At 36.3% G+C, this 25,517-nt stretch overlaps 2 protein-coding genes across 2 annotated transcripts; both read left to right on the forward strand.

Annotated features, from left to right (window-relative positions):
• The first annotated feature begins 11,176 nt into the window (after window positions 1-11,176).
• On the forward strand, window positions 11,177-14,171 carry LOC132132126 (high mobility group nucleosome-binding domain-containing protein 3-like). Its single transcript, XM_059544407.1, has 6 exons — window positions 11,177-11,426; window positions 13,372-13,398; window positions 13,488-13,517; window positions 13,629-13,664; window positions 13,764-13,871; window positions 13,965-14,171. Exons 1-6 carry the CDS (start codon window positions 11,409-11,411, stop codon window positions 14,010-14,012), a joined length of 267 nt encoding a protein of 88 aa, XP_059400390.1. The 5' UTR covers window positions 11,177-11,408; the 3' UTR covers window positions 14,013-14,171.
• Window positions 14,172-16,437: 2,266 nt separating this feature from the next.
• On the forward strand, window positions 16,438-25,249 carry mipepb (mitochondrial intermediate peptidase b). The gene is made up of 19 exons (XM_059544982.1): window positions 16,438-16,782; window positions 19,050-19,223; window positions 19,305-19,393; window positions 19,476-19,562; window positions 20,096-20,159; window positions 20,250-20,432; window positions 20,621-20,777; window positions 20,890-20,938; window positions 21,022-21,082; window positions 21,195-21,247; window positions 21,329-21,482; window positions 21,595-21,672; window positions 22,642-22,846; window positions 22,947-23,056; window positions 23,179-23,253; window positions 24,204-24,320; window positions 24,447-24,568; window positions 24,861-24,934; window positions 25,028-25,249. The coding sequence occupies exons 1-19, from the start codon at window positions 16,651-16,653 to the stop codon at window positions 25,111-25,113; spliced, it is 2,070 nt and encodes a 689-aa protein (XP_059400965.1). The 5' UTR covers window positions 16,438-16,650; the 3' UTR covers window positions 25,114-25,249.
• Window positions 25,250-25,517: the final 268 nt, after the last annotated feature.

Below are 25,517 nucleotides of genomic sequence, written 5' to 3' on the forward strand. Positions count from 1 at the left end.
CAATTATAAAGATTTACACCTTTGACAAAGGCTTTAACCAAAATAACGTACAATGCATTAATTTGCACTTTCTGTTTTCCTTTTTAAACCATTCATGTATGTTGCTTTTTTCTTTTATGAATTTCAGTGCAATCACAATTTTAAAATCCGCTGATACTTACAAAATACTTAAACAAATGCATACATTAATTTAAGGGAAGTCGTGGCCTAATGGTTAGAGAGTCGGACTCCCAATCGAAAGGTTGTGAGTTCGAGTCCTGGGCCGGCAGGAATTGTGGGTGGGGGGAGTGCATGTACAGTTCTCTCTCCACCTTCAATACCACGACTTAGGTGCCCTTGAGCAAGGCATCGAACCCCCAACTGCTCCCTGGGCGCTGCAGCATAAATGGCTGCCCACTGCTCCGGGTGTGTGCTCACAGTGTGTGTGGGTGTGTTCATTGCTCTGTGTGTGCATTTCGGATGGGTTAAATGCAGAGCACAAATTCTGAGTATGGGTCACCATACTTGGCTGAATGTCACTTCACTCACTCATAAATACAAACCATAAAAAAGTATCCTTTAAAGCTACATTTACTTGAGAAGCATATTAGCATAAATCTTTAAAACTATTTAAAACTTATATTCAATAATGCCTCGTCAGATTTGGTGGCCTTGCTATATCTCTGTGTCTGTTTATGTCTAAACAAAATGATTCTAGAGTTGCAAACAGGGGAGGTTAGACATCACAGGAGTAAATTTGGATAACAATAAAGCAATTCTGTGTGAAAACACGGAGGGTGATGGATTTCTGTAACCTTTAATGCTGTGTTCTTGTATTTGGTGACCCTGCTGTATCTGTGTATGTTTACATCAGACCCAAATCCATTCTAACATATAAAATACAGAAAGTTTAGCATCACCAGAGGGAATGTGGGTAACATTAAAGACATTCTATGTTGTCCCTGTTGTTTTATATCTGCAGCTGTTCACCTCAGAACAAAAAAGTTTACTAAAATATAAAATAGAGGCGGACAGACATTACCAGAGTGAATTAGGGTAACATTAAAGCCATTCTGGTTTGGTATCCTCTAATGCTGTGTTGTCGGATTTGGTGACCCTGCTGTAAATGTGTCTGCTCACATCAGACCACAATGTTTTATAGAGCATGAAATATGAACATGAGTTTAGACATTACCAAACTGAATTTGGGTAACATTACCAGAGGTGTAAAATATTTGAGTAATTTTACTTGATTACTTTACTTAAGTATTATTTTGGGGGATTTGTACTTTACTCAACTACAATTTAAACTGACTACTTGTAATTTTACTTGATTACATTTCTGAAGAAAAAACAGTACTTTTTACTCCTTACAATTTTATTTCATCTTGAAAAGTACATTATATTTTTATTTTATCTTATGCACATTAAATATGATAAACAGAAGCTCAAACGTGTGTGCCTGATGTGAGAACTAATGATCGTTGTTTTCATGCATCAAACACACTTCTGTCTGGCTTCGAAAGTTCACCTTCAAATCTGAGGAAGCATATTGAGGTAGCAAAGTATTTTTTTCCGCGCAAAAAAGTTTATTCATTATTTGTTTTGAATTTTTTTTTTTTTTACTCTTAGTTTGTGTTCATCTGATAAATGAAAGTCATATAGGATGGCATGAGGGTGGAAAGGATAGAGTTTCCTTTTAATCCCTTTCCCTGTATTTTTATTTATTTATTTTGGTGTTCCGCTGAGTTACATTTTAATTGTTGTTGTTGTTGAACTAAATATACATGACCTGTGCCATTGCATTTTTTCCGTTCTCTCCCTTTAACCATTCTTTTGTCTGTCTTGTACTTTTAATTGAGTAAACTTTTCACTGAGTACTTGTACTTTCACTTGAATAACATTTTTGAGTACTTTTTACGCCATTTTGTGTGAAATGGAGAGGTGTAACCAACTTTGGTAACCTGTCAGGCTGCCTTGACAGATTCACTGACAGATTCAGAGACCAAAATGTGTTCTAGGAAAGCAAATAGAGAAGGTTAGACACCAGACAATGGATTTCGGTGGCCTGTTATTCCGCTTGTCAGATTTAGAGACCCTGCTGTAAATCTGCAGCTGTTTATATGCTTTTTAAGATATCAGACATCACCAGAATGAATTATGGTAACATTGAAGCCCTTCTGAGTGAAATAAATGATAAAGAATGATGGTAAAGCATGCTGGTAACCGGTCATGCTGCCTTGAAGGATTTGACGGCCCTGCTATAGCTATGTCTGTTCCTATCAGACCAAACGCTTTCAAGGATATAAAATAAAGTTTAGACATCACCAGAAAAAAATATCGGTACCATTAAAGCCATTATGAATGAAATATAGCAATAGCACTCAGGCAGCTTGTCTAAAAAGATTAAGTAAATGAATCTGTTTTACAGCACCACTCACTCAACGTGGCCGTTTCTCCACAGCACTTCACCGATAATAAAGACTTTGATATAATGTACGAACACCAGGCACATTCTAGCAAGAACATTTGATGGAAAACGACCTGTATTCAGATTTCGGCTGTGATTCTGACAAAAATATATATCATGAAGTCTATATGACTTGAAGCCACATGATAGCTTTGAATAACAGTCAAATATTTAAGCCATTATTCACAAAAAATATCCCAAGTCTTTTGGATTCAACACATTAAGATGTTATGTTTCATTGGACCTGTTTTGTGGTATTATCCGGAGGAGAGCTACTTTATGAGTTTCACATGAGATGTAGGGATTGAGTCAACATGCAGGGGGCGAGAGTGAGTTAATGCAGAGAGGGCAGGTGCGAATCAGCCTGCAGGGGGCAGGAGTGAGGCTCTTTATTAGCATTGAGCGTGAACTACACCTGTGGAGAGCCAGAGATGGCGGGTCACACATTTGATTAGAGTCAATGGGAGGGAGAGAAACCACACAAGGTCAAAAACAAAGACTACATGCAGGTGCACAACTGGTGGACAGGAGAGTAGAAACGGGCAACATGGAATTAGCATTTTTAGATTTTTCCCCTTTAGAAGTCTCCTTTAGTTTTTGGATAAAAGCGTCTGCTAAATGCAAAAATGTGCATGCAGTTTTTCCTTATACTTTGAAAGAATATCTTAAATGTTAACTAAATTTAACGTTTTCACATTTAATTGCATGTTTGTAATTAAATTATAGGTAAAAATTATATTAAATGCAGTTAATTCAACTGCGTTTTTCGACCAAGTAGAACTGCAGTAGCTACATCTTTATATGTAATTTCATAATTGCTTTGAAATATGGTTAAAGTGTAATGCCCAATGTAATGCCAACTTAAGGTAAATTAAAATATTCATTAAAGTCATTTTATATCTTAACTTCCATTTGTTATAGTTGTATTAACACATGTGTAATGCATTAGTTGTCATTTTCAAATATGTTAAATGTAATATCAAATAACACACAGGTGAAATTATAATCAAGTACATGTTCTTAGTTCTAATGTTAAAACATAAAAATAAGTGGAGTGGAGACCGGGGGCAATTGTTTATTTTTTTCTTTCATAACTCACAGGCTACTTGAAATACACGAGTCATATTTTGATACAAAAAAACAAATAAAGGTGCACTAATTAATAATACAATTCAAATATGTTCACTAATAAGGAAAAGATATTAAATTAATCAGAGTTGCAATTGCCCCCGGTCTCCCAAGGTTTTTTTTTTTGTTTTGTTTTTTTGCTATATGTGGTAATTCCAATGCAAGTACATTGAATCAGCATTTTTAATTCTATGATATATGAATATGATGGAGGAAAATGAGCATGGTATAAGCATTTGATACCATCACATGCCACATTACAAATTATATTTGATCACAGAATTTTTTTTATTTATTTTTTCCAGAAAGCTGTGTAATAAGAAAACTGAATAGGGAATTGTGAAGATGTAATCACTGAAGCCTTGCTGTTGCACTGCGGATTTTCCTCTTGAGCTCCTCTGTTTTCCTGCACCAGTGAATTGAGCTGCTTCATTCAGCAAAACAGCAGCAGGTTTGGCACAGGGACCCCTGGGGAGGAGGGTTTTGAGGTGTTACAGGTCTGGGAAGGTGTGACCTTACTGGGTCCTTCTCAAAAATAATTTTCTGGTTTACAAAATGCTACAGTTTTCTCCCAGCTAATATTCATTAATATTTTAATATTATTACTTTTCATCTGCCATCTTTAACCAATGAAACAACAATGCTGTATGTAAGTTGAAACAATGAAAAACCAGTCAAATTTATATAGATTTTTCCATGTAGCTGGGAAGACACTTTTTACACATTTGAACGTCTGATCTCATATAATTGTTTATTAATTTTTTTCTTCTTCACTCCTGTGATCTTTGATCTAGGAAGTCGTTTTCAACAACTTGTGTTTTTATTTGTATATTATATTAGTGTAGGCTATATGTAGATTACCTTTTTTAAATTAATTGTAGATTTTGCTTGACTAATCTGCATTATTGTAATATATGCACTGATATTTAGTGCTCATAATACTCACTTGATGTTGGAAAAATAAAATACAATATTTTTTATGACCATAAAAATCTAATTTTGATGCACTTTCTGAGAAATAATAATAATAGTGATAATAGTGAATAGTAATAACAGTGAACAACTTCGTATTATTTAATAAAGTGTTAAATTGTGAAATTATGCCTTTGAGAAGACTTGAATATTTCTAGTTTTTCATGATACAAGTATGTTTGTCACCATATTCTTTTAAATCATCCCCATGTCTTACCTCAGTGCCATGAAGTTTGATGTAAAATTATTTGGTAGGTTTCTTGTATCCTGTTATGTCGCTGAAAATTACATAAATTCTGTCAGATATATTTGCTTTTGTCGCCTCCTAGTGGTAGAATGCGCTCTTACATGTAAAACTAAAAATGTAAACATTAGAAAATGGCGCTTTTTCGGTGTCTGTCGGTTAAAAAAGGGCCTTTTAATTTGTAAATCAGTGTGTTAATTAAGCTCTAAGGCAATACAATTCAAACAAAGCAGGAAGGAGAAAAAACAAAGCAAGTTGTAGGTGGCTTAATGAGATTTGCCCTCCATGACAGACATTTCTGTCTGTAAATGAAGATTTTTGTGGAATTCTCCATAAATGTACTATGAGATGTATAAATAAATCACTTTTGTAGGCTGACTGGGGGATGCTGTGGATCTAATACACCAATAGCAGCACTGTAAGCAATAAAGACCTCAGTGCTGCAAATGGGAAATATTGTATAGTATGGGGGAGGGTTGAGCCCTCAAGATGCTCTCTGGCCCTGACCATGTTTTGAGGCACAGATAGCACTACAGTGTCTTTAAATCCACTGCCGTGGTGTCCCTCATTATTATCTAAAGTTACTGACTTTCAAAAGTCCCTTGTTAATCTCATTACTTCACCCAAGATTAAACCAATTGTGTTCTCGCTGCAGTTTGAGACAATAAGCTTCATCACAAAAGAAAAGTTGGTCTGCCATGATGTCATTGTCTAAGACACACCTCTAGGAAATCTGTTAAGCGAGTTGGTCCATCAGTTAAAGCGATACTCAGTCACAGCAGGTTTCTGAGCTTTGCTGTACATCAATCTCCAACACATGGCCTCTGTTGGCCACAGTATCATGTGCAATGTTCATATTTTTCCCCAAACTGCACATTTTTTTTACAGACTGTACCAAACGAACAGACATATTATTAATTGCTTGTGTATCTTAAAGTTGAAAAGTTATATTTTTTCACATTTCAGCTTTTATGTCGTTTAGGTTCAATTCCCAAGTATAAAAATGTATATACCTACCTAGAATGCACTGGATCTGCTGAATGCATAAATGCAAGTGTATTTTACATCAAACATTATTGCAGTAAAAGTCAAGTGAGCAAAATGTCAATGTGGTAGTGTAATATTCCATTAGAAAATATAGTATTGTAATATAATAAGTCATGTAATATGTAAAGATATGAAGAAGGTGCATATGCAGAAAAATATCAATCAAAACATGTATTTTCAATAATAAATCTGTACCAGACTGGCGAGGAGCTCTGTCTGCTCCCCTCTCACTGACCCCTGCAGCATCACCATTACTCTGTGTAATCTGGGCTTTACGTGCATGTCCAGATGGGCAGGCAGCCATTCGCTCGAGGAGAAATCCACTTACTGACCCATATAGTCACTGGGTTATACTTGCACTTCCAAAATGAGTGCATGCACTAGAGCCGTCTGTGCTCGTATCCACTCCTGCAAGACCACATCAGCAAAGCTTTACTGTACAAGTTTAATCTCTATGTTTCCACGATAACATTGCTGTATGTTTTATCAAGCTTGATTACATTGCATCGACCTCTGCTAAAACCTTTCTTAGTCAACTAGTGGCAGGATTTTAGATTGCACGATTATTATGTTTTACATTTTTAAGCATTCACCATCATCTTCGACGTGCCTGTGCAGGTCTGGGTTTGACTGGAGCCAAACAGACATATTCAAACCAAATCAAAGTTGAAGTCTGGTAGATTTTGCTACGAAATGAGTCTTAATTAAACGTCTGTGCTCAGATTATATAATGATCAAGTGGGTAATATGAAGGCGGTCGAGTGAGTAAGATGTTGTGGCAGATGGATGATAGAACCAAAGGAAGTGCTGCCCCTCAAAGAGGCTTTTGTTCAAGCTACTGGAAATACCTCAAGGTGACCTGGGTATCTTAATCCCACTCATCAAACACATCCTTCTGTAAATCTATTGATACCGGTCCTCACATTGCACCTTTCAACTTTATGGAACAACATGATTTCCTTGCAAAAATATGCCATTGTAACATTCTAACAAAATACCATAGCTATGTGGCAAAATACCATAGCTAAATCATTAATTATACATATATAAAAAAATAAAATATATAAAGCAGAAAAAGAGAGGAAAGGAGGGACCCAACCAATATGCAACCACCCAAAACACCCCAGCAACCACATAGCAACACAGACACACACACAACAACACTGAATAAACCTTGGGCCTGTACCTCAATGGTAGTTGAACAAATTCAGAGTTACAGGATGCTTGAATTAACAAAACCAAACCACTCAAATCCAGTGTTGTTGGTACCATTATGCTGATTATTAACTTTCTTTATCAACCCAGGCTTTAATCCTGAGTTTAATAATAATAATGCACATGAATGTGTGACATCAGTAAAGAACAGCCAATCTTGCAACACAGAGCAAGTGTGATACACTTCTCACAAGAGAGTCAGCAAGATTTGAAACTCTGCTAAAGGTTAAGAGATTGAAGAATATGAGGAATTTAACCAAATTTACACTGAAGAAAGTACTTGTTCATGAAAGAGGACAAATAATAGAAATGATCTTGCTCTAGTGCAGTCACCAGTGAAACTTGTGAAGTTAGTATACAGTGGGTATAAAAGAAGCACTCTCCTTTAAAATAATCACATTTAGTTGCTTTGCAGACTGAAATGAAGACAGACACAATTTTTTCTCATGAACGTCAGAAAAGAAACAAAAAAACGAGTCACTGATTTGGAAAAAGCATCACCTTGTTGTGTTAGTATTTTGTTGGACCACCTTTTGCTTTAATTATAGCCTTTAGTCTGTTTGGATATGTCTATAGACTATTTGCGATTTTTGCCCAATTTGATGGTGAGCGTTTGAGAACTACAATCTTCAAGTCATTCCACAAATTTTCAGTAGAGTTTTAGTCTGGGATCTGACTAGGCCATGCAAGGACATTTACCTTTTTCTCCTTCAACCACTGTGTGCTCAGTTTTAGTGTGTGCTTTGGGTCACTGCTGGAATGTAAACCTTCTTCCCTTCGACAAATTTCAGGCACAGGGCAGTAGATTTTCCTCAAGAATTTGTATTTTGCCCCATCCATTCTTCCTTCTCTCCTGACAAGTGCTCCGGTCACTGCTGCAGAGAAACACCCCCACAGCAGGATATTACCAGCTATAAGCTTTACTGGAGAAATGCTGTTATTTGGAGCTGTATTGTATTTCTGCCAGAGATATTGTTTTGTGTTGAGACTAAATAATTACATTTCAGTCTCATATCTGCCTCAGAATCTCCAAGGTGGGTTTTTGGCAAAGCTCAGTAGTGTCTGCATGTGGTCTTTCTTGAGGAGCGGATTTTTTCTTGCAACACTCCCATACAAGTCACATTTGTGGAGAATTTGTGATATTGTTAGTACATGCACACAATGCACTCTTTGTCATAAATTCCTGCGACTGATTCAGAGTTGCTGTAGGCCTATAGGTTGCATCTCAGACCAGTTTCCTCCTGGCTCTTTCGTCCAGTTTGGAGCGACATCCTGATCCAGGGAGGGTCTTTGTTGTACCAAATACCTTCCACTTCTTAATAATAGACTTAAGCGTGTTTTAGGCATTGATATATTTTTTTTTTTTATCCATAATGATATCCTATCAACATACCCAAAACATCCTAACAACTGCATAGCAATGCACTACAACTAGGCTTCTCAGAACTTCCTAGCAAAGTCATAGCAACAACCTAGAAATCTCCACAAACACCATAACAACCACACAGAAACACACTAAACCCATTTAGAAAATCCAAGCAAATGCATAGCAATGCCCTAGCAATAACATAGCTGCGAACACTTGAATTACAAAACAGAACACCCTAGCAAATGCATAGCAATGCCTAAAAACTTAGCATACCCTAACAATTAAACAGCAACACACTAAACCCACTCAGAAATCTCAAGCAAATGCATAGCAACACCCAATAAACAACCCAGAACACCTCCACAACCAAATAGCCACATACTAAAGTCCACTTACACCCTAGCAAATGCATAACAACACCATAAAACCACCCAGAAGACCTCAACAACCAGATGAAACCACTCACACCCTAGAAATTGCATAGCAACACTCAAGAAACCAGAAAGGGGCCAGTTAACATAGCCTCTACAGTGTCTTAAGAACTAGTCTGACACACTAGCAGGGTAATCGATCTTATTTTTGGATTAAATTTAGAAAAAAGAAAAAAAAACAGATGATAACCTTTTAAGACCTTTTATGCAACTAGCCCTTGCCACCACACAGAAAAACATTAAATCCATTCAGAATGCCATGGCATTTGCATAGCAACATCATACAGTGTTTTCCGTTTTGTACACATTTATATTAATAAGCTACTAAAATTATATGGTTTGATTGTCCTTAGAAACATTGGAATTCTTTGCAAGTAAACACACACAGAGATTGGGAGTATGTAGGTGTTTAGCATGTGAAATAAAGCAAACACTGAGGACATTCAGATGGTGCTCATGGGTTGTCAGGACCTCATCGTACACTGGTGTTATGTGTTTTCTCAATGACGTGATCACACATGCACAATGATCTCACCCTCACATGTATGCTTAGTTAGCAGCTTTGTAATCGAGCATGGCACAGATCACTTCAGAGCCCCTTTCCTTCCTGTCTTAACTGAAGTTAAAGGATAGCAAATGTCTTTAATCGTGACCTGTTATCTGAAACTCAGCGGCCACACCTACAACACCCACCCCCATCCCAGTCCTGCAGGAACATAGACATGGGACAACTTCATGGGGGAGGGGACCGGCAAGGAGGGACTTGCTGGTGGTCATTGTGAAATTGCAAGGGTCTGGATTAGGAGATAGCAATGTAGTTAAAGTCATGACTGATTTTCATGACGTTGTGGACTAGGAACATACAGGAACCCTAGAAATGGAGACCTTGGGTTGGACCTTGGACATAAAAATTCCACTTATGCCTTATGAGATATTTTTAAGTTCCACAAATCAGTTTTTATGCTTCATTTATTTAGAACTAACCATTTACTGGTGCTAGAAGATCCTGTATTGTAATGTCAAGACTTTTTTTAACCTCAAAAGAATTGTAGCAAACTCAAGAACATTATATAGCAAAAATATGGTACTTGATGAGAACATTTTCTTTGCTGATACCAATGTGCTGTATGATGACACTAAGCTGTTTATCACATTTTAGGTCATACATTATGACAGATTTCAGAGCACCATTTTTTGAAATCTTGGAGACATTGCCAGTTCTTCTGGATTTGGTCTGTCTCAGTTTGTTCTGTTTCTTCATGTTATTCCAGACAGACTGGATGATGGTGAGATCAGATCTCTGTGTGGAGCACCGGCTGTGGTCAGACTCCTTGTACAAACAAAAATCTCACTGGATTATTACAATTAATGGCAAAAAATATTGTTTGGAAATGTAAACTCATATTAACTACTGACACACTACAACAAAACAGAGAAATAACTGGCTTAAAACAATTTTGTGTTGGTGAAAATACTAATGGCCCAAGACTTTTGCACAGTACTGTATGTTTATAATAACATGTATTTTTTCACTTATTAATAATTCACTAAAAGCAAAAAAAAATTTAAAAAAATAATGAAAAATGGCACAGGAACTGCAGCTTCATTCATTTTGCATTGTTTTTGTTTGCACAGTAGATTTCAGCAATGGCTTCAGAAATTTTTCTGTGCACAGTCGCCGTTTTCTCCTGCAAAACCTTTAAAAGCTTTAAAAGCCCAACAGCTCAGAGGTCCCTTTCAAATCCGGCTCCAAAAATAGCTCGCACACATCTGGAAACCATAAAAAAATGCCTTAGATTGTGCAACATTTATGATCTAATCGCAAGTAAATTAAAGATGGGAATATGATTTGGGATTTACCTAACATTTTAAATCGACAACAGAACCAATAAAATCTCCCTTCAAAAGCTCAAAGTCATTGCAAAAACAATTAATATACCAACTGATTGGCACGCAAAAGTGTCCACAGGGGTATTTTGCTATGATTTGAAAATGTGCAGTCAGTCTCCGCCGGCCAATCACCGGGAGCAGGAGGTGGAGAGACGGATTTGATAATCCTACTATGGTGAAGACGAGGCTTATGAATATTAAATTAGCAAAATTGCGTTCATTCGGATTGGCTTAAAGGCAGTCGTTGGCAAGGGTACTCTAGTCTGCTGGCCAATGAGCGGATCCTACTATCTGTATGGCATTGCTAATGAATATTAATTAAGGTAAGTGACTGGACGCCTACGGAAAGTTGCCAGGTTTCGTCATCAATATATCATTAATATTCATAAGCTGGGGCTTCGCCATAGTGGGAATCGAAGATTCGCTGTCAGGTCGGCCTGTGATGAATTGAATAGGGAAGAAGAAGGAGGAGGAGGAGAATCCAATCCGGTTTGAGCAGGTTTTTGTTTCGGACGAGCGTTAACGTGTTCCTATACTGTGCTCAAACCTACTGTGTGAATCTTTAACCGAGCTCAACACAGTGTCGACTGTTTTTCAGCGTTAAATCCGTGCATCTTGCATTTTAACCGCTTTGATTTTTGCGCGTTGTACAAACCCACAGCCATGCCTAAAAGGAGCAAAGTAAGTAGCGCATTGGTTTCCTAATTTATCGAAGCACCATCTTTAATAGAACATGCAGTTAATAAAAAGCAAAAGCGGAATCAAAATAATAGTGCATGTGCAATAGTGCACTTTGCATACAAATGTGTTTATTTTTATCCAATTGCATTAGTATTCCTGCATTTTTGTTTGCATATTCTTGTGTTTGAATAAATGCGTTTTGATTTGAGAGCGCGCTACTGAGATTTTTTTTCTCCATCAAATTAATTAAAACCCAACTTGATTTTCACACGTGCGCGGACGTAGAATATGAATTTGTGTGTGTATGTGTCGTGTTTTTGTTTACAAATGGACGAAGTCCCTGTCGACATCAGACAAAGGGGGTGTAACTTAACGTTATTAGTTTTCGTTTATGTGCAAGCTTATACAGTCGGGCAACCTAAAGGCTGTGCGGGACATCAAATCAGATTGTTGCATGGGATATTTGTTAATTTATCTATCACATGAAGTTTTTATTTTTAGTAGGGTTGGCTAAAATTGCACGTAAATGTCTTTGTAAAGGCTCGGGTCTTTTTAGTGTCATGGCTGCCCTTAAGCGCAACCCTGATGATTTAAACTCGCTGTGGGTCTGAAAACACGGTGACAGACGGTGCATTATTTTATCCTGCAGATCATAGACGCGCATTAGGGATTTAATTCGTGCATTAGGGCTGTAGTGCACGATTGCGTCTCGGTATATTTGTTCGTGCATGTGCCAGATTATGCAATGCGGTATTCTTGCACATCATAGCGCCACTGTTTGGTGTTTCCTATTATTCTGGTATATTCTGTAACGTTAGTGTTTTTTTTTTTCTTGTGGCTGTGCACCTCGGGATGTTGTGTTTGAAATCGAATGGCGGGAATGTCATGGAGCGGGGTCGGTGGGGCGAGAGCAAATCACCATTAATCAGCGTTGAATGAGACTGTACGCATGAAGGGGGCGGTACGCGCGAGACTGCAATAAAAACGGACCGAGCAGCCACAGTATCGGAGAACGGAGGCAGAACATAAACAGTGATTACTTACTGGCTGTGTGTTTGGGAGTCATTTAGAAATAATCCACAAAAAGTACGAAACGTAGAGCAACCATGTACGAACACCAAGCGAATGACTCATGATCCGATTCTTTTGAACCCGTGTAGTCTCGTTCCCAAACGAATGATTCAAATGATCCGATTCTTTTTAATAAGGAATCAAAACCATACGTGGCGACCAGTGAGACAGTTTCTCGAACCAATGACTCGAATGAGCCGTCTCTTTCTTAGTGAATCAATTAAATACAACTCCGTTATTCCAGTTCCTTATGGAATTATTTTTATTAGCCCCTTTCTAATGAATGTAATTAATCAGTTAGAACGGTTACTTAATTCACAGTTGATAAAAACAGATTCACTTATGAAACCAAAAGTTATTTACTTTGGTCATGTCTGAATGGAAAGGAATCAAAAACTGTTTCTTGTGTTATGATGTACTCAAGGCTCGCTTAAGTTAATGTAAGATTCATGTCAATGTAGCTTTATTCATATAATGTCATGATTTTTGAAGTAATGTTTTATTAAAATAAATTTTGTACCACTTGTTTTGATATTTTAACCAATTATTGGCTGGCCTCTAGAACTATGAAAAGTCTTAAAAAGTCTGTAAACATCTTTTGCATTTTTATTACATTTGTTTCAGATTTATTATATCTGTTCTATTATCTCATATGAAGAAATATTCTCAAAGATGTTTTCTCAAAAGTACTAAAATAATTATTAAAGAGATATCAAAATAAAATACATTTGTACAGTTCTCATCCCTACCTGATGAGCTAGACTGTTAAAGCTATAAATGTAGCCATTTTTTACATGCAACTTGTGTTATACAGTTGAATCTGTTATAAATGACAGTGATGGGACTTGAGAATAATACTTTTTTCCCCCCATAGGCGAACAATGATGCTGAAGTCACTGAGGTAAGCAGATCTCACTCCTTATTGCATGGAAATAAAGTTTAATTTTAGTTTTAAAATAAGTATTGAATAAACGTGTTATTACTTTGCAGCCTAAAAGAAGGTCGGAGAGGTTGGTAAACGTGAGTATTCATGTTCTACTTTTATATTCAGTTCTCATTCATTTAACCCACATGGCAGTTATTTATATTCTTTATTAACTAATTGATGTATTATAACTTTTTCATTTTTAGAAACCTGCACCCCCAAAGGCAGAGCCTAAGCCAAAGGTAACAAGAGTCTTTAATTAAGAAGAATGATACAACCCTAAATTAAGTTATAAATTATAACTTGGCAGTAATATTAAAAATTCATTTAACACATTGTAGAAGGCAGCTGCCAAGCCTAAGAAAACAAAGGAACCCAAGGAGCCCAAGGAGGAGGAGAAGAAAGAGGAGGTGCCCGCAGAAAACGGAGAAACAAAAGCTGACGAAGAGGTAACATAGTCATATACTGGGAAATCTTACATATATAACCTAAAGCGATTTTTGGTCTTTTGTATGTAATCTAACGCCAGTGATGTTTTTCAGGCATCAGCAACAGAAGACGCCGACAAGAAGGGAGAAGACGGGGAATAACTTTGCTGAGGTCTCATCTTTTACCAGCACTCCCTGTACCTCTTTTCTTGTACAATTCAGGGGAATATTTTTATCTACTATTTTCTAAAGGCAGGTTTTTTAGTAGTTTGATTGTAGAGACACATTTTTTATGGAAGAAAATAAACATTTTGAAAGTGATCTCATCATATCCAGCGTTTTTACATTGGGCAGAAAAAACTACCGTCATGGTAAATATCGACAGGCAGTTTTTCCCCCTCTCTGCTCTCGCTTTCAAAGTGCGAGGTAGAGGGGAAGGTTGCAGGCATGTCGTTCACACAGACAGCTGGACATCTTGCCGAGCTTGCCGAATGACTAACATTCCATTGGCTCTATGAGGGATTTTTTTGTGTGTGTGTGTGTGTGTGTGTGTGTGTGTGACCTGTAATGTGTGTTTGGGGAGGGAGGGGTGGGAAAATAACTCATTGTTTATAAGGTGAAAGATTACTTGTAGAACGTTTGTAAGCTGTGTTCCTTATATTAACTGCAGTTTTCCATTATCATTTCTTCTAAATAAACACTTTCTCTAGTACTGGAGTTCATGTCAGGCCTGTGCTTCGTGTGTATTGATTTCGTCTTTTCTGTGATAGTACCACAATAAATTTGTAAAACTGCTGGGAAAAAGATTTTTGGGGCTTGGAGTTGAGTTTGTGTTGTGGCACCGATGGCAGACGTGGGATGAATATCTGCAAAGCAAGCGATTCTTAAATATCCAAATGCATTATTAAGATTCGAGGAAGTCATTAGGTGTAAAATCTCTTTAGTTGTAAAGCGTTCTGACCAGCAGTAGCATTATATCAAGTATAAATGTACAGTTTCTTTTGATCATTGTTTATAGATGTATCTCTTGTGTGTTATGGTTCAAGACAATAAAAAAATCAGTTGTGATACCCGGTTCTCCCTTTGATTTTTGAAGTTGCATTCATTACTGTAGATGTAGTTATACTTGCATTTTTTTAAAAGATTGATGTATTAAATGAACTGGGTGATTAAAATGAGATAAGATTTCTGCACTTTCAAATGATGCAATTTGTTCTGCATGTACAATGTATGGTATATTTAAAAATACCATTGTATAACAAAAATCATAGTTACTTGAGAAAATAAAACAAATGTTAACTGAAAAAATATATGTATATTAAGCACATATATGTGTACTTTTTAGAATGACTAGTTGTCTAGGAATGAGTTTAAATGTTTTTGAACTAAATCTCTTTAATTTAGGATCCAGGAAAAACATTTATTCTTTACGGTTATGTACTTTTGAAAAGTAATTAACACATGGATTTGTTATTTTATGTCAATTCCAAATGTCACTTTATGGCTAAAATCACATTTCTTTGGTATGGTGAATAACCATTTTACAAAAGTGTTTCAAGATTTGCTTTTTCATTTCTCTCCAAGAGCATTCAGATTGTATTTCACTGGATCTGACAGTTCTCTGATGGTTTTTATAATGTGCAAGGATTTAAATGCAATGCCTAGAATTTGATATCTATGACTGCTCTATTTCTTATACTTTATTCATTTAATAAGACAGATGAATATGCACACATATGAAATCATTCCCATTTACATGTTATTAGTCGATGTGAGTATCTTAAATGCCAAGTCAGATGTGAGGCAGATGGATCCAAGCTCATAAATGGCACCTGGCACAGGAAGTGACATCAACAGTCACTCTGTTCCCAACTAATAAGATAACTGGATGAGCAATTGCCCACCATATGTAATGGTAACCCCAACCCCCACCCAAAGTTTCTCAGTTTTGACTGTGATGACCTAGATAATGTTTGCCATAAGGGTTTTTGTTTATATTCTAACACACTTCAGCTTAAGGCAAGGGAGTGTCTGAGTTTTGTGTCTAGGGCCACATTCAAGCTATTTCTAATGTAGGTTTATAAAGCTAATGCTTCCTTATAAACATTCGATATAAAATAGATGGAAAACAAGCCTATGTGACCCACAAGATAATACAAATATAACACAAGATAGTTATATAACTCAAAAATCGTTGGCCAGTATGTGACGCATATAATCTCTTCATTTTCAGATTTTAAAACGAACATTAATTCCACAAATGACTGAATAAACCGGCCATTAATTAAACAACAAAGCTTATTCTTCGTGTGAAACATTTTCGCTTGTGTATTAGTGGAGCACAAGGGCAGAGCGACTCAGCGACCTTTAGTTTGCTGCTTTGGCTGGATTTATTTAATCTGAGCTTGACGTCACATATCATTTACCCAAACGTCCGCGCAGTTTCGTTAGTATATGAAACAAACCCCAATTAACCACAACATTGCTAAACATAACGTAGCGCATTTCTGAACAATATAAATGTAATTGCATTTCTGGATGATAATTTCTTGACTAAAGATTTTTGTACGTTTTCGTTGTTGATTATAGAAAGTGGTGAAGTGAAATCTACGCTGACGTTTCCACAGGAAAGGGGAAATCCACAGCTGATCTCTGCAGATTTACACGCTGGGAAACTTGAGTTAATTACTTATGTTTGCATAATACTTTGCAAGAGCCGATCCGGCTTGGTTGTTTCACAGGGAGTTTTCTCAGGAGCTTATGCTGTAATGTTAAACAGTGTTGTGTGTGAGGGTCAGTGATGCGCAGCTCGCGGCTCCTGCTGCAGCGCTCTCACGCGCTCTACGGACGCAGCGTCAACACATGGTCTGCCGTCGGAGCAGCATTTAATGTTCAGCAGCACCAACGATGTGAACATTTACAGAAAAATGTGGTGAGACTTTTATAATATATTATTAAAACACTTTTATAATACATTATAATATATGCTTTAACTGTATTTTTATTTCATTATTGTTATTTTGTATAAAGCTTTTATAAGTATTTAATCTTTATTTATTTTGTTAGTTTTGTTTTTTAAAAAGTATATTAATTTTTATAAAGTGTTTTAAATGTAATTATATAATGTTGTATGATTATATTATTTTTATGCATTGGCAAATGTATGGAAGTACGTTTCTGCCACGGAAAAAAAGGGGTTAATTGCTACTTTTTTTATTTCACAGTTCTGGCAATTATCTCACAGTTGCAAGATTTAAATTGGTCATAAGATGTCATTTCAGTTTTTCTTTTCTCTTTGGAATGTTACAAGCTCTTGGTGCATAAAGAACATCTGTAAAGTTGCAAAGATTAAAATCTCAAATTCAAATAGGTATTCTTTATAAAAGCTAAGAGTCAGCCACGCCCCCTAAAACGGCTCATTCAAACCCGCCCCCACATGTCTATGTCATGATGTGGGAAGATTTGCATAATGCCGCCCAGATGTACACGCAAAGAAAGAAGGCTTCACTTAAAAAGAGAGTATAAACCCCTCTTCGGACGGTAATTGTTTCTCAGGGGGACGTCAGTGATTTTCACGGTAGTCTGTGATTTAATAGCCGTCCGAATCCAGGATGTCAGTGTTTTTCTCTCACCACCCCCGTAAAAATCCCCAGCCGAATTACCTACTGTTTTTGACAAACACAGAGGTCATGTGGTAATTGAATTGCCATCTGAATCCACATCTCTGAGTTTACAAGAAGAAAATGATTCAGTGCTTAAACACTTTTTGAGCAACCCTGAACACCGTAAGCTATGTTACTGTTGTACTTCGGTGTAATTTGCATACATATTTAGTTCTGAAATGCTGGAAAGTATAAAAAAACAATACTTTATATATGCTCACAGTGACTGGTAGTAGAAGAGATGAAAAGCACGCAAACAATTGAAATGGGTCTTTATTATGGCAGCAGCAGTTATGCAATACAGTTTTAAAATGTGTATTATAAACAGATATAGACTACATAACTATATTGCGTATAATTATATACAACTAGGCTATAACACGCCTTCTTAAACAGGAGATTTAAATAATCATAATACATAGGATTATATATTATACAATATACATGGAATAATAAGAATACATTTTACATAATAATAAGTATTTTTAAATGCATTTTACACAATAATAAGAATACATTTTGTACATAAAATTCATTTTATTTACAGCAGACAATTGTGTGACTGGTCACGTAAGCAGCACGTTCTCAGTTTCGAACTCACTCCTCCTCTGTGAATAGATCGTCATCCAAATTCATGGGATTTATCACTGAGGTGATGTGTAAATTTATTTTTACAGAGGTCCACATCAGAAACAATTACTGTCCGAATTGGCCTTAAGTCCTTATAATCCATAAAATTATGTCCCCACTGGATGCAACAAATGCCTTGTTTGTAATGGGTTTTATTGGTTTTGTCTTGTCTCACACAGCATCACAGTATGGTGAGATGCATAACATTTCTGTCACATGCTTGAGGCATTCAGCCAATCACAACACACTGGATAGCTGGCCAATCAGAGCACACCTCGCTTTTCAGAACGATGAGCTTTGTAGAAATTGACAAGTTTCAGAAGGCGAGGCATAGAGGAGAAACAGTAATGTACAGTATGTGGAAAATATTGTGTTTTTTTAACCTTAAACCACATAAACACATTGCATTACACCAAATACACAAAATAATGTTCTTTTTAGCAACGTCATATGACCCCTACATTGGGTCATATGACCCCAAACTACCATTTGGGAGATATAAACTCAAAATTATGAGTTTATATCTTCCAGTTGTGAGTTTAAATCTCAGTTGGGAGATATGAAAGTCAGACTTGTGAGATGTACACTCAGAATTATGAGAAGTAAAGTCGGAATTATGATATAAAAAGTCAAAAAGAAATTGTTTAATTCAGTGGCAGAAACAGGCTTCCTTTAAAATGACTAAAGTTTTAATGGTCTTGTTTTGCTCTGTCAATTAGAAAAGGTGCAACACTCACACTTGAAGAAATCCAACTTTACATACACTTGTACATACATCAGCCTTAACGAAAAAGCTCTTTAAATTCTTTGCTTTACGAAAATAAATTAATGGGGGATGTTCAAACATTTTGGAAAGGTCTTGTTTTGCTGTGCAAAATAAAAGTCAATCTCTCTCGTCTCTGCTCAGGGTCTGTTTGGAGTACCAGAGCTCAGCGGTCCTGCCGGGTTCCAGATGGCTCAGCATCAGGCTCTCAGGGAGGCAGAGTTTCTGGTCCACAAAGCTTGCACACATCCTCCTGGTGCCGTCACTGTGGAAACATTTGATCAGCTGTCTGACAGCTTATGCAGAGTTGCAGACCTGGTAAACTTAATTGTGTTGGTGTAACGTAAACTGTGATTCTTGTTAGGGGTCTGTTAAATCTCACAAGCATTTCATTTGCAGGCAGATTTCATCAAAGTGGCTCATCCGGATGCTGCGTTCCGAGAGGCAGCGGAAAGGACCTGCGTTGAAGTTGGAACTGTTGTGGAAATGTGTGTTTCTGTCGTCTGGTTGTTCTGGCAGTACTGTTAAATGGTATTTGTGTTTTATTTTTTATTTTAATGTATATTACAGACTCAATACAAACGTCGATTTGTGTCAGAGTCTGAAGAATTTGCTGGGAAACGAGGCTGTTCTGGCCACACTGGACTCAGACACAAGGCAGGTGAACTTCCTATTTAACATGATTTAAATTCGAAGTTAAACAGGAGAAGATGTATTTCTGAAATGACTGTAGCCTAAAACTGTTTATATTTGTTCAAATGTTTAGAATCGGTAAGATTGGTTAATGTTTTTGAAAGAAGTCTTGATCAAAAATACAGTAATATTGTGTAATATAATAATATTTTGTGTTTTAATATATTTTATAAGGTAGTTTATTGCTGTAATGTTAAAGTTGAATTTTCAGCATCATTACTCCAGTCTCCAGTGTCACATGTACACATGAAATCATTCTAATAAGCTGATTTGCTGCTCAAGAAATATTAATAAAATCAAATATTAATGCTGAAAACAGTTATGCTGTTTAATATACATTAAAACACAACAGTGCTAAATTTTTTCAGGATTATTTGAAGAATAAAAAGCTGAAAATAACAGCATTTATTTAAAATCCAAGCTTTTTTTAAATAATATAAATGTTTTTACTATCATTTTTGATCAATTTCTTTCATATGTTTCTGTTGCCGGTTTAGAAGAGTGGCAGAGCTCTTCATGTTTGATTTTGAGATCAGTGGAATACATCTGGATTATTCAAAGGTGAGAACAATCCTTTAAGTCCAAAATACAAGCCATTTTTAATGTGATCATACTGATTTTATAAATATATTTCTTTATGAATCATCTCAGAGGAGTAAGGCTGTCGCTCTGAATGTGAAGCTGCTGGATCTTTACCACGAGTTTCTGAGCGGCTCTCAGCTCCCAAACGCCATAGATAAGCAAGTTTTGCCAGAACACATCCGCCACTGCTTTTCCATAGATGGGAACCGTGTTCAGATCGGCGGGTTGTATGCTGACTCTCCTAATGAGTTGGTGCGTGTGATCAAATGATTCTGTTTATGTTGTTACCATCTCTTTGTTTGTTGCTTGAGCTTAAAGGTGCACATAAATCCATCACGTCCCTGTGGTGTGATATGCTGTTGGCTGTTTACACAAGCTTTATAGCAAGGTTCGCATTAATTTGCATGTTTTGTAAGCGTCTTTTTTCTTCCCTCTGGTAGGTGCGGGAAGCTGCATATAAAATCTTTCTGTACCCCAACACTAGTCTCTTGCTTTGTCTGGATGAGCTTTTGGCTTGTAGACATGAGCTGTCAACATTAGTGGGCTATGAGTCGTTTGCACACAGGGCTTTGAAAGGAACAATGGCTAAAACCCCAGGTAAAATAATCAGAGCGTCATCTGCTGGCTGTAGTCCTCATAGCTACTTTTATGTAACAGCTGCAAACGAAGGAGAAATGAAAACGAACTTGTAAACAAATTTGTTTTACAGAGACCGTGATGAAGTTTTTGAAGCTGCTAACAGAAAAACTCTCTGACAGGTATGGTTCAGGTTAAGTGCTGTTTTTGAATGGGAGTCTTTGATGTGTTTTAAAGTTTACTCTGTTTGTTTGTCATAATACAGAACATCAAAGGACTTCAAGATGATGAAAGAAGTGAAGAAGAAAACACACACAACAAATCCTGTAAATGTTTATTTTATTGCTAAAGATTTGTTTTGGGAATGCTGCTTTCCTTTTTTTTTTTTTGCATCACAAATGCAGACAGATTTTCAAAATATTGTTTTACACATGTCAGGAAGTGATGCCGTGGGATCATGCGTACCTCAGCAGTGCCATACGAACTGAAATGTAAGGTGTTTTCATGTTTACATCCCTCTGGATATGCCATCTGCTTCATTTTTATCTTCATACACATGCATGTACCTGCAGGTTTAACATTGATCCCAGCATCTACAGCCCATACTTCTCTCTGGGTGCATGCATGGAGGGACTCAATTGCCTCTTCACACAGCTTCTGGGGGTTTATTTTCAAGCGGAGCACCCGAAGATGGGCGAACTGTGGAGTGAAGATGTTCGAAAGCTTGTAAGATTCTGTCCTCCATCTTTGTTTGCTCAGTTTTCAAGTCCAGCTCTCCTTAGATCCATCATAGATGTATTAATATAGATGCACCACTGTATTGACTGTTTCTTAACAGGCTGTGGTCCATGAAACAGAGGGACTGCTGGGATACATCTACTGTGATTTCTTCCGCAGACCTGATAAACCTCACCAGGTAAGGCTGGCTGCTCTCGATTGATTCTGTATAACGGTGATGTATAATTCAATTGTATAATGCATAATATTGGTTAAACTAATCGAACACAAATACCACAAGTGCCTTTTAAAAGTTTGTGGACAGAAATTAATACTTTTATTCAGCAAAGGTAACAGTAAAGACATTTCTAATGTTACAAAAGATTTTTATTTTAAATAAATGCTGTTCTTTCGACCTTTCCATCAGTTTCCACAAAAAGTATTAAGAAACGCAACTGTTTTCCGCAGTGAAAATAACAAGAAAGATTGTTTTGAGCAGCAAATCAGCACATTAGAATGATTTCTGAAGGATTGTGACACTGAAGACTGAAGAAATGATGCTGAAAATTCAGCTTTGCATCACAGGAATAAATTACATTGTAAAATTATTTTAAACTGTAATATTTCATAACATTACTGTTTTACTGTATTCATTTATAAGTATGGCAGCCTGTTTCTGCCAAGGAATAAAAAAAGGAAATTGGAAATCTCACAATTCAGATTTTTTTTTCTTGCAGTTCGGATTTTATAACTTGCAATTATGAGAAAACAATATTAGAATTATGAGACATATACTTGCAGATGTAAAACAAAAAAAACCTATTGCGATGTATAAATTCAGCTTTTATTTCTCCTCTGAATTGCAAGATATTAGGTTCGATTTGTGACATAAGTCCCAATTTTTTTAATTCAACAGCAGAAACAGGCTTCCATATATAAGTGAATTCTTTCAAGAACATTAAAAAATTCCCCAAACTAGGGTAGTGTGTGTAAATATATATTTCATATATATATATATATATATATATATATATACATATATATATATAATATATACATATATATATATAATATATACATATATATATATAATATATACATATATATGTATATATTTTCATATTTTGCTTTATCGGTCCCTTTAAACTACTATTTCTATATATGGCAGGACTGCCACTTCACCATCCGTGGTGGGCGGCTGAGGGAAGATGGTGTTTACCAGCTGCCTGTTGTGGTGCTGATGCTGAGTTTACCTCCACCCAGTGGCAGAACCCCATCTCTGCTCACCCCCTCTATGGTGGAGAACCTTTTTCATGAGATGGGACATGCCATGCACTCCATGTTAGGCAGGACACACTATCAGCACGTCACAGGTCAGAGTTCAATTAATAATCAGGATTGTGTTGTGCTTACGCGTAAATTGAATTTACATGAAAATTAACTAATCTGAATTTTATTTATATATCTATAAAGGAACCAGGTGCTCCACAGACTTTGCTGAAGTCCCTTCCATTCTGATGGAGTATTTTGCCTCAGATTATCGAGTTTTGAGCCGGTTTGCACGACATTATCAGACTGGAGAGGTAGGTTTGTGCACATGCCTGCTCCAGAGATCATTGTATATGTATCTGAACCCCATCAGAAGAACTGCATGTTAAGGGAAACAAAAAATGTTGATGTAACATCTGTCTTTTATTCTCTCCAGCCTCTTCCGGAGAACCTAGTGTCCCGTTTATGTGAGTCTAAGAGGGTTTGTAGTGCTGCTGATACTCAGCTACAGGTATTAAAAACAGATATCACGACTCTGTGATGGAGATCTATTGTGCTGGTATGAATAAAGTCAGCTTTAATGAGTCAGGAGTAATTGTGGGACGTAAACTGTAGTTGAGTAGATACTTGAAATATTTCTAACAATATTACATTTACTTCTAAAGACTGTGGAAATATATCACATCAAAAAGACTCATGAACAGGGATCTGAAACCTAAACTACAGTTGTGGTAAAAAAAATTTCATAGACTTTGCAGTATTTGCAAAATGTTAATTATTTAACTAATGTTTCCTTCTGGAGCATCAGAGGGCATTTAAAACACTTGTTATAGCCGCGGCGTACGAGTCGCTTAGTTGTCCTCAGCGTGAAAAAATGGATCTCAATATCACTGTTGGAAAGGAGTCAAATGCTCAAAAGATGCCAAAAAAACAAAGAATTTTTAGCACCTGAAGAACAGCGGGCAGATTAACTGTTCAGGACAAGGGACTCATGAACAGCTATCACAAAACAAAAACACAGCTGTGGATCATCCACGTAAAAACACAGTATTAAGAATCAAGCGTATGTAAACTTTTGACTGGGGTAATTTTCAAAAATTCAAACTATTATTTTCTATTGTGGACAGTATAATATCTTTTATGTAAAATATCTTATTCAGGTCAGTACAAAATAAAAAATATTATGCAGGTAAAATAATATAATTTGATACTGCAAAGTGTATGTAAAATGTTGACTACAACTATAAACTAAAAAGCTTTTAGTAAAAAAAAAAAAAAATTATCAAGCAGACGACAGAAGGAATGCAGTAGATAGAATACGTTTTTCATTAAAGTTTTGATTTTTGATAATTTAGAGGCATTAAAATGTGCGTAATAAATATGATACTGTAGGCTTTATATATTAAGTCTTCTAGTGATTAATTTATTTATTTTTTGATGGTGCGATTCTTCTCTTTAAAGATTTTCTATGCAGCTTTGGACCAGGTTTATCATGGAAAACCACAATACAGATCAACCACTGACATCCTCAAAGAAATGCAGGAGAGATTTTACGGGTTACCATATGTTAAAGACACTGTGAGTGCGTGGTAGCATCACAGACAATTCTGCAGTTTGTCTAATTATAAAAAAAATGTTTGTTTTTGTTTCATGACCTGTAATTTAAAAAATGAAATGCTTATCTTACATTTTTTTTTGATGTAGGCTTGGCAGCTGAGATTTAGTCACCTGGTTGGCTATGGTGCTAAATATTACTCCTACCTCATGTCCAGGGCTGTTGCCTCGATGGTGTGGAGGCAGTGCTTTCTACAGGACCCCTTCAGCAGGTCAGTGTGGAGATTTCAACTCCTCATGCCATTTAGAACACTTTTGTCTTATGCATGATAGATATATATATATATATATATATATATATATATATAATGATGGATACTGAGTGCACAGATAATGTACATCAAACTGGTACTCATGGTGACTGGAAATACTTATTTCTAATTCTATTTACATTTAATGTCAAATATCTATAGTGACTGGTGTTCACTGTCAAACATACAAAATATCTGTAGTTGTATTGGAGGTCTGTTCTAATTAAGAAGAAACTTGAACTGTCATTTTCAGAGTGATGGGAGAGCGTTATCGCAGAGAGATGCTCGCTCATGGAGGCAGCAAAGAGCCTGTGCTGATGGTCCAAGGTAAAAACACCACTCGAAATGACATTTTCTGTAAGACCTTGCTAACTGTCAGTCTTGAGTAAATATTAACCGACTCACATTTTTGATTCTCAGGAATGCTACAGAAAACCCCTACCATTGAAGACTTTGTCGATGCATTAGTGTTGGACCTTAATGCAAATGTCAAATCCTCAGTTTAGTAGATGAAATGAAAGATGATTATGTGTTCGGTCTCATACACTGGGTATCACCAAACTATTTCCTAATGTCTTGCTGCCTCGTAAACCTTATTAAAATATGAAGAGGCAACATGAAAATATGGTGTCCCTTCTATTGGGCCTCAGTTGCACATAAGTACTTTGTGCTGAAATCAACTGACTTTAGCACACTTCAGTGATGGTAGGTGCTGATTTGAAGGTTTATCAAAGTTATATTTTTGCAACAGTAATCTTCCTTTGATTAAAACATGCCATGTTCCTCTTATTTTTATATATATATATATATATATATATATATATATATATATACACACCATACAGATGAATTTTTTTTTAAGTTATGGCAAATGTATAGCAACAACTTAAAAATGGCCTGCTGGTCTAAA

The sequence above is a fragment of the Carassius carassius genome, chromosome 49 (genome assembly GCF_963082965.1).
Source record: "Carassius carassius chromosome 49, fCarCar2.1, whole genome shotgun sequence".
Taxonomy (NCBI): Eukaryota; Metazoa; Chordata; class Actinopteri; order Cypriniformes; family Cyprinidae; genus Carassius; species Carassius carassius.

What these genes read in the sequence shown, in the direction of transcription:
- mipepb (XM_059544982.1), top strand. Translation starts at nt 16,651, where the DNA reads ATGCGCAGCTCGCGGCTCCTGCTGCAGCGCTCTCACGCGCTCTACGGA. An exon ending in TACATCTGGATTATTCAAAG is followed by an intron (nt 20,160 to 20,249) that starts GTGAGAACAATC and finishes GAATCATCTCAG; the next exon opens with AGGAGTAAGGCTGTCGCTCT. An exon ending in AACAATGGCTAAAACCCCAG is followed by an intron (nt 20,778 to 20,889) that starts GTAAAATAATCA and finishes TTTGTTTTACAG; the next exon opens with AGACCGTGATGAAGTTTTTG.
- LOC132132126 (XM_059544407.1), top strand. An exon ending in ATGATGCTGAAGTCACTGAG is followed by an intron (nt 13,399 to 13,487) that starts GTAAGCAGATCT and finishes ATTACTTTGCAG; the next exon opens with CCTAAAAGAAGGTCGGAGAG. An exon ending in GGTCGGAGAGGTTGGTAAAC is followed by an intron (nt 13,518 to 13,628) that starts GTGAGTATTCAT and finishes TTTCATTTTTAG; the next exon opens with AAACCTGCACCCCCAAAGGC.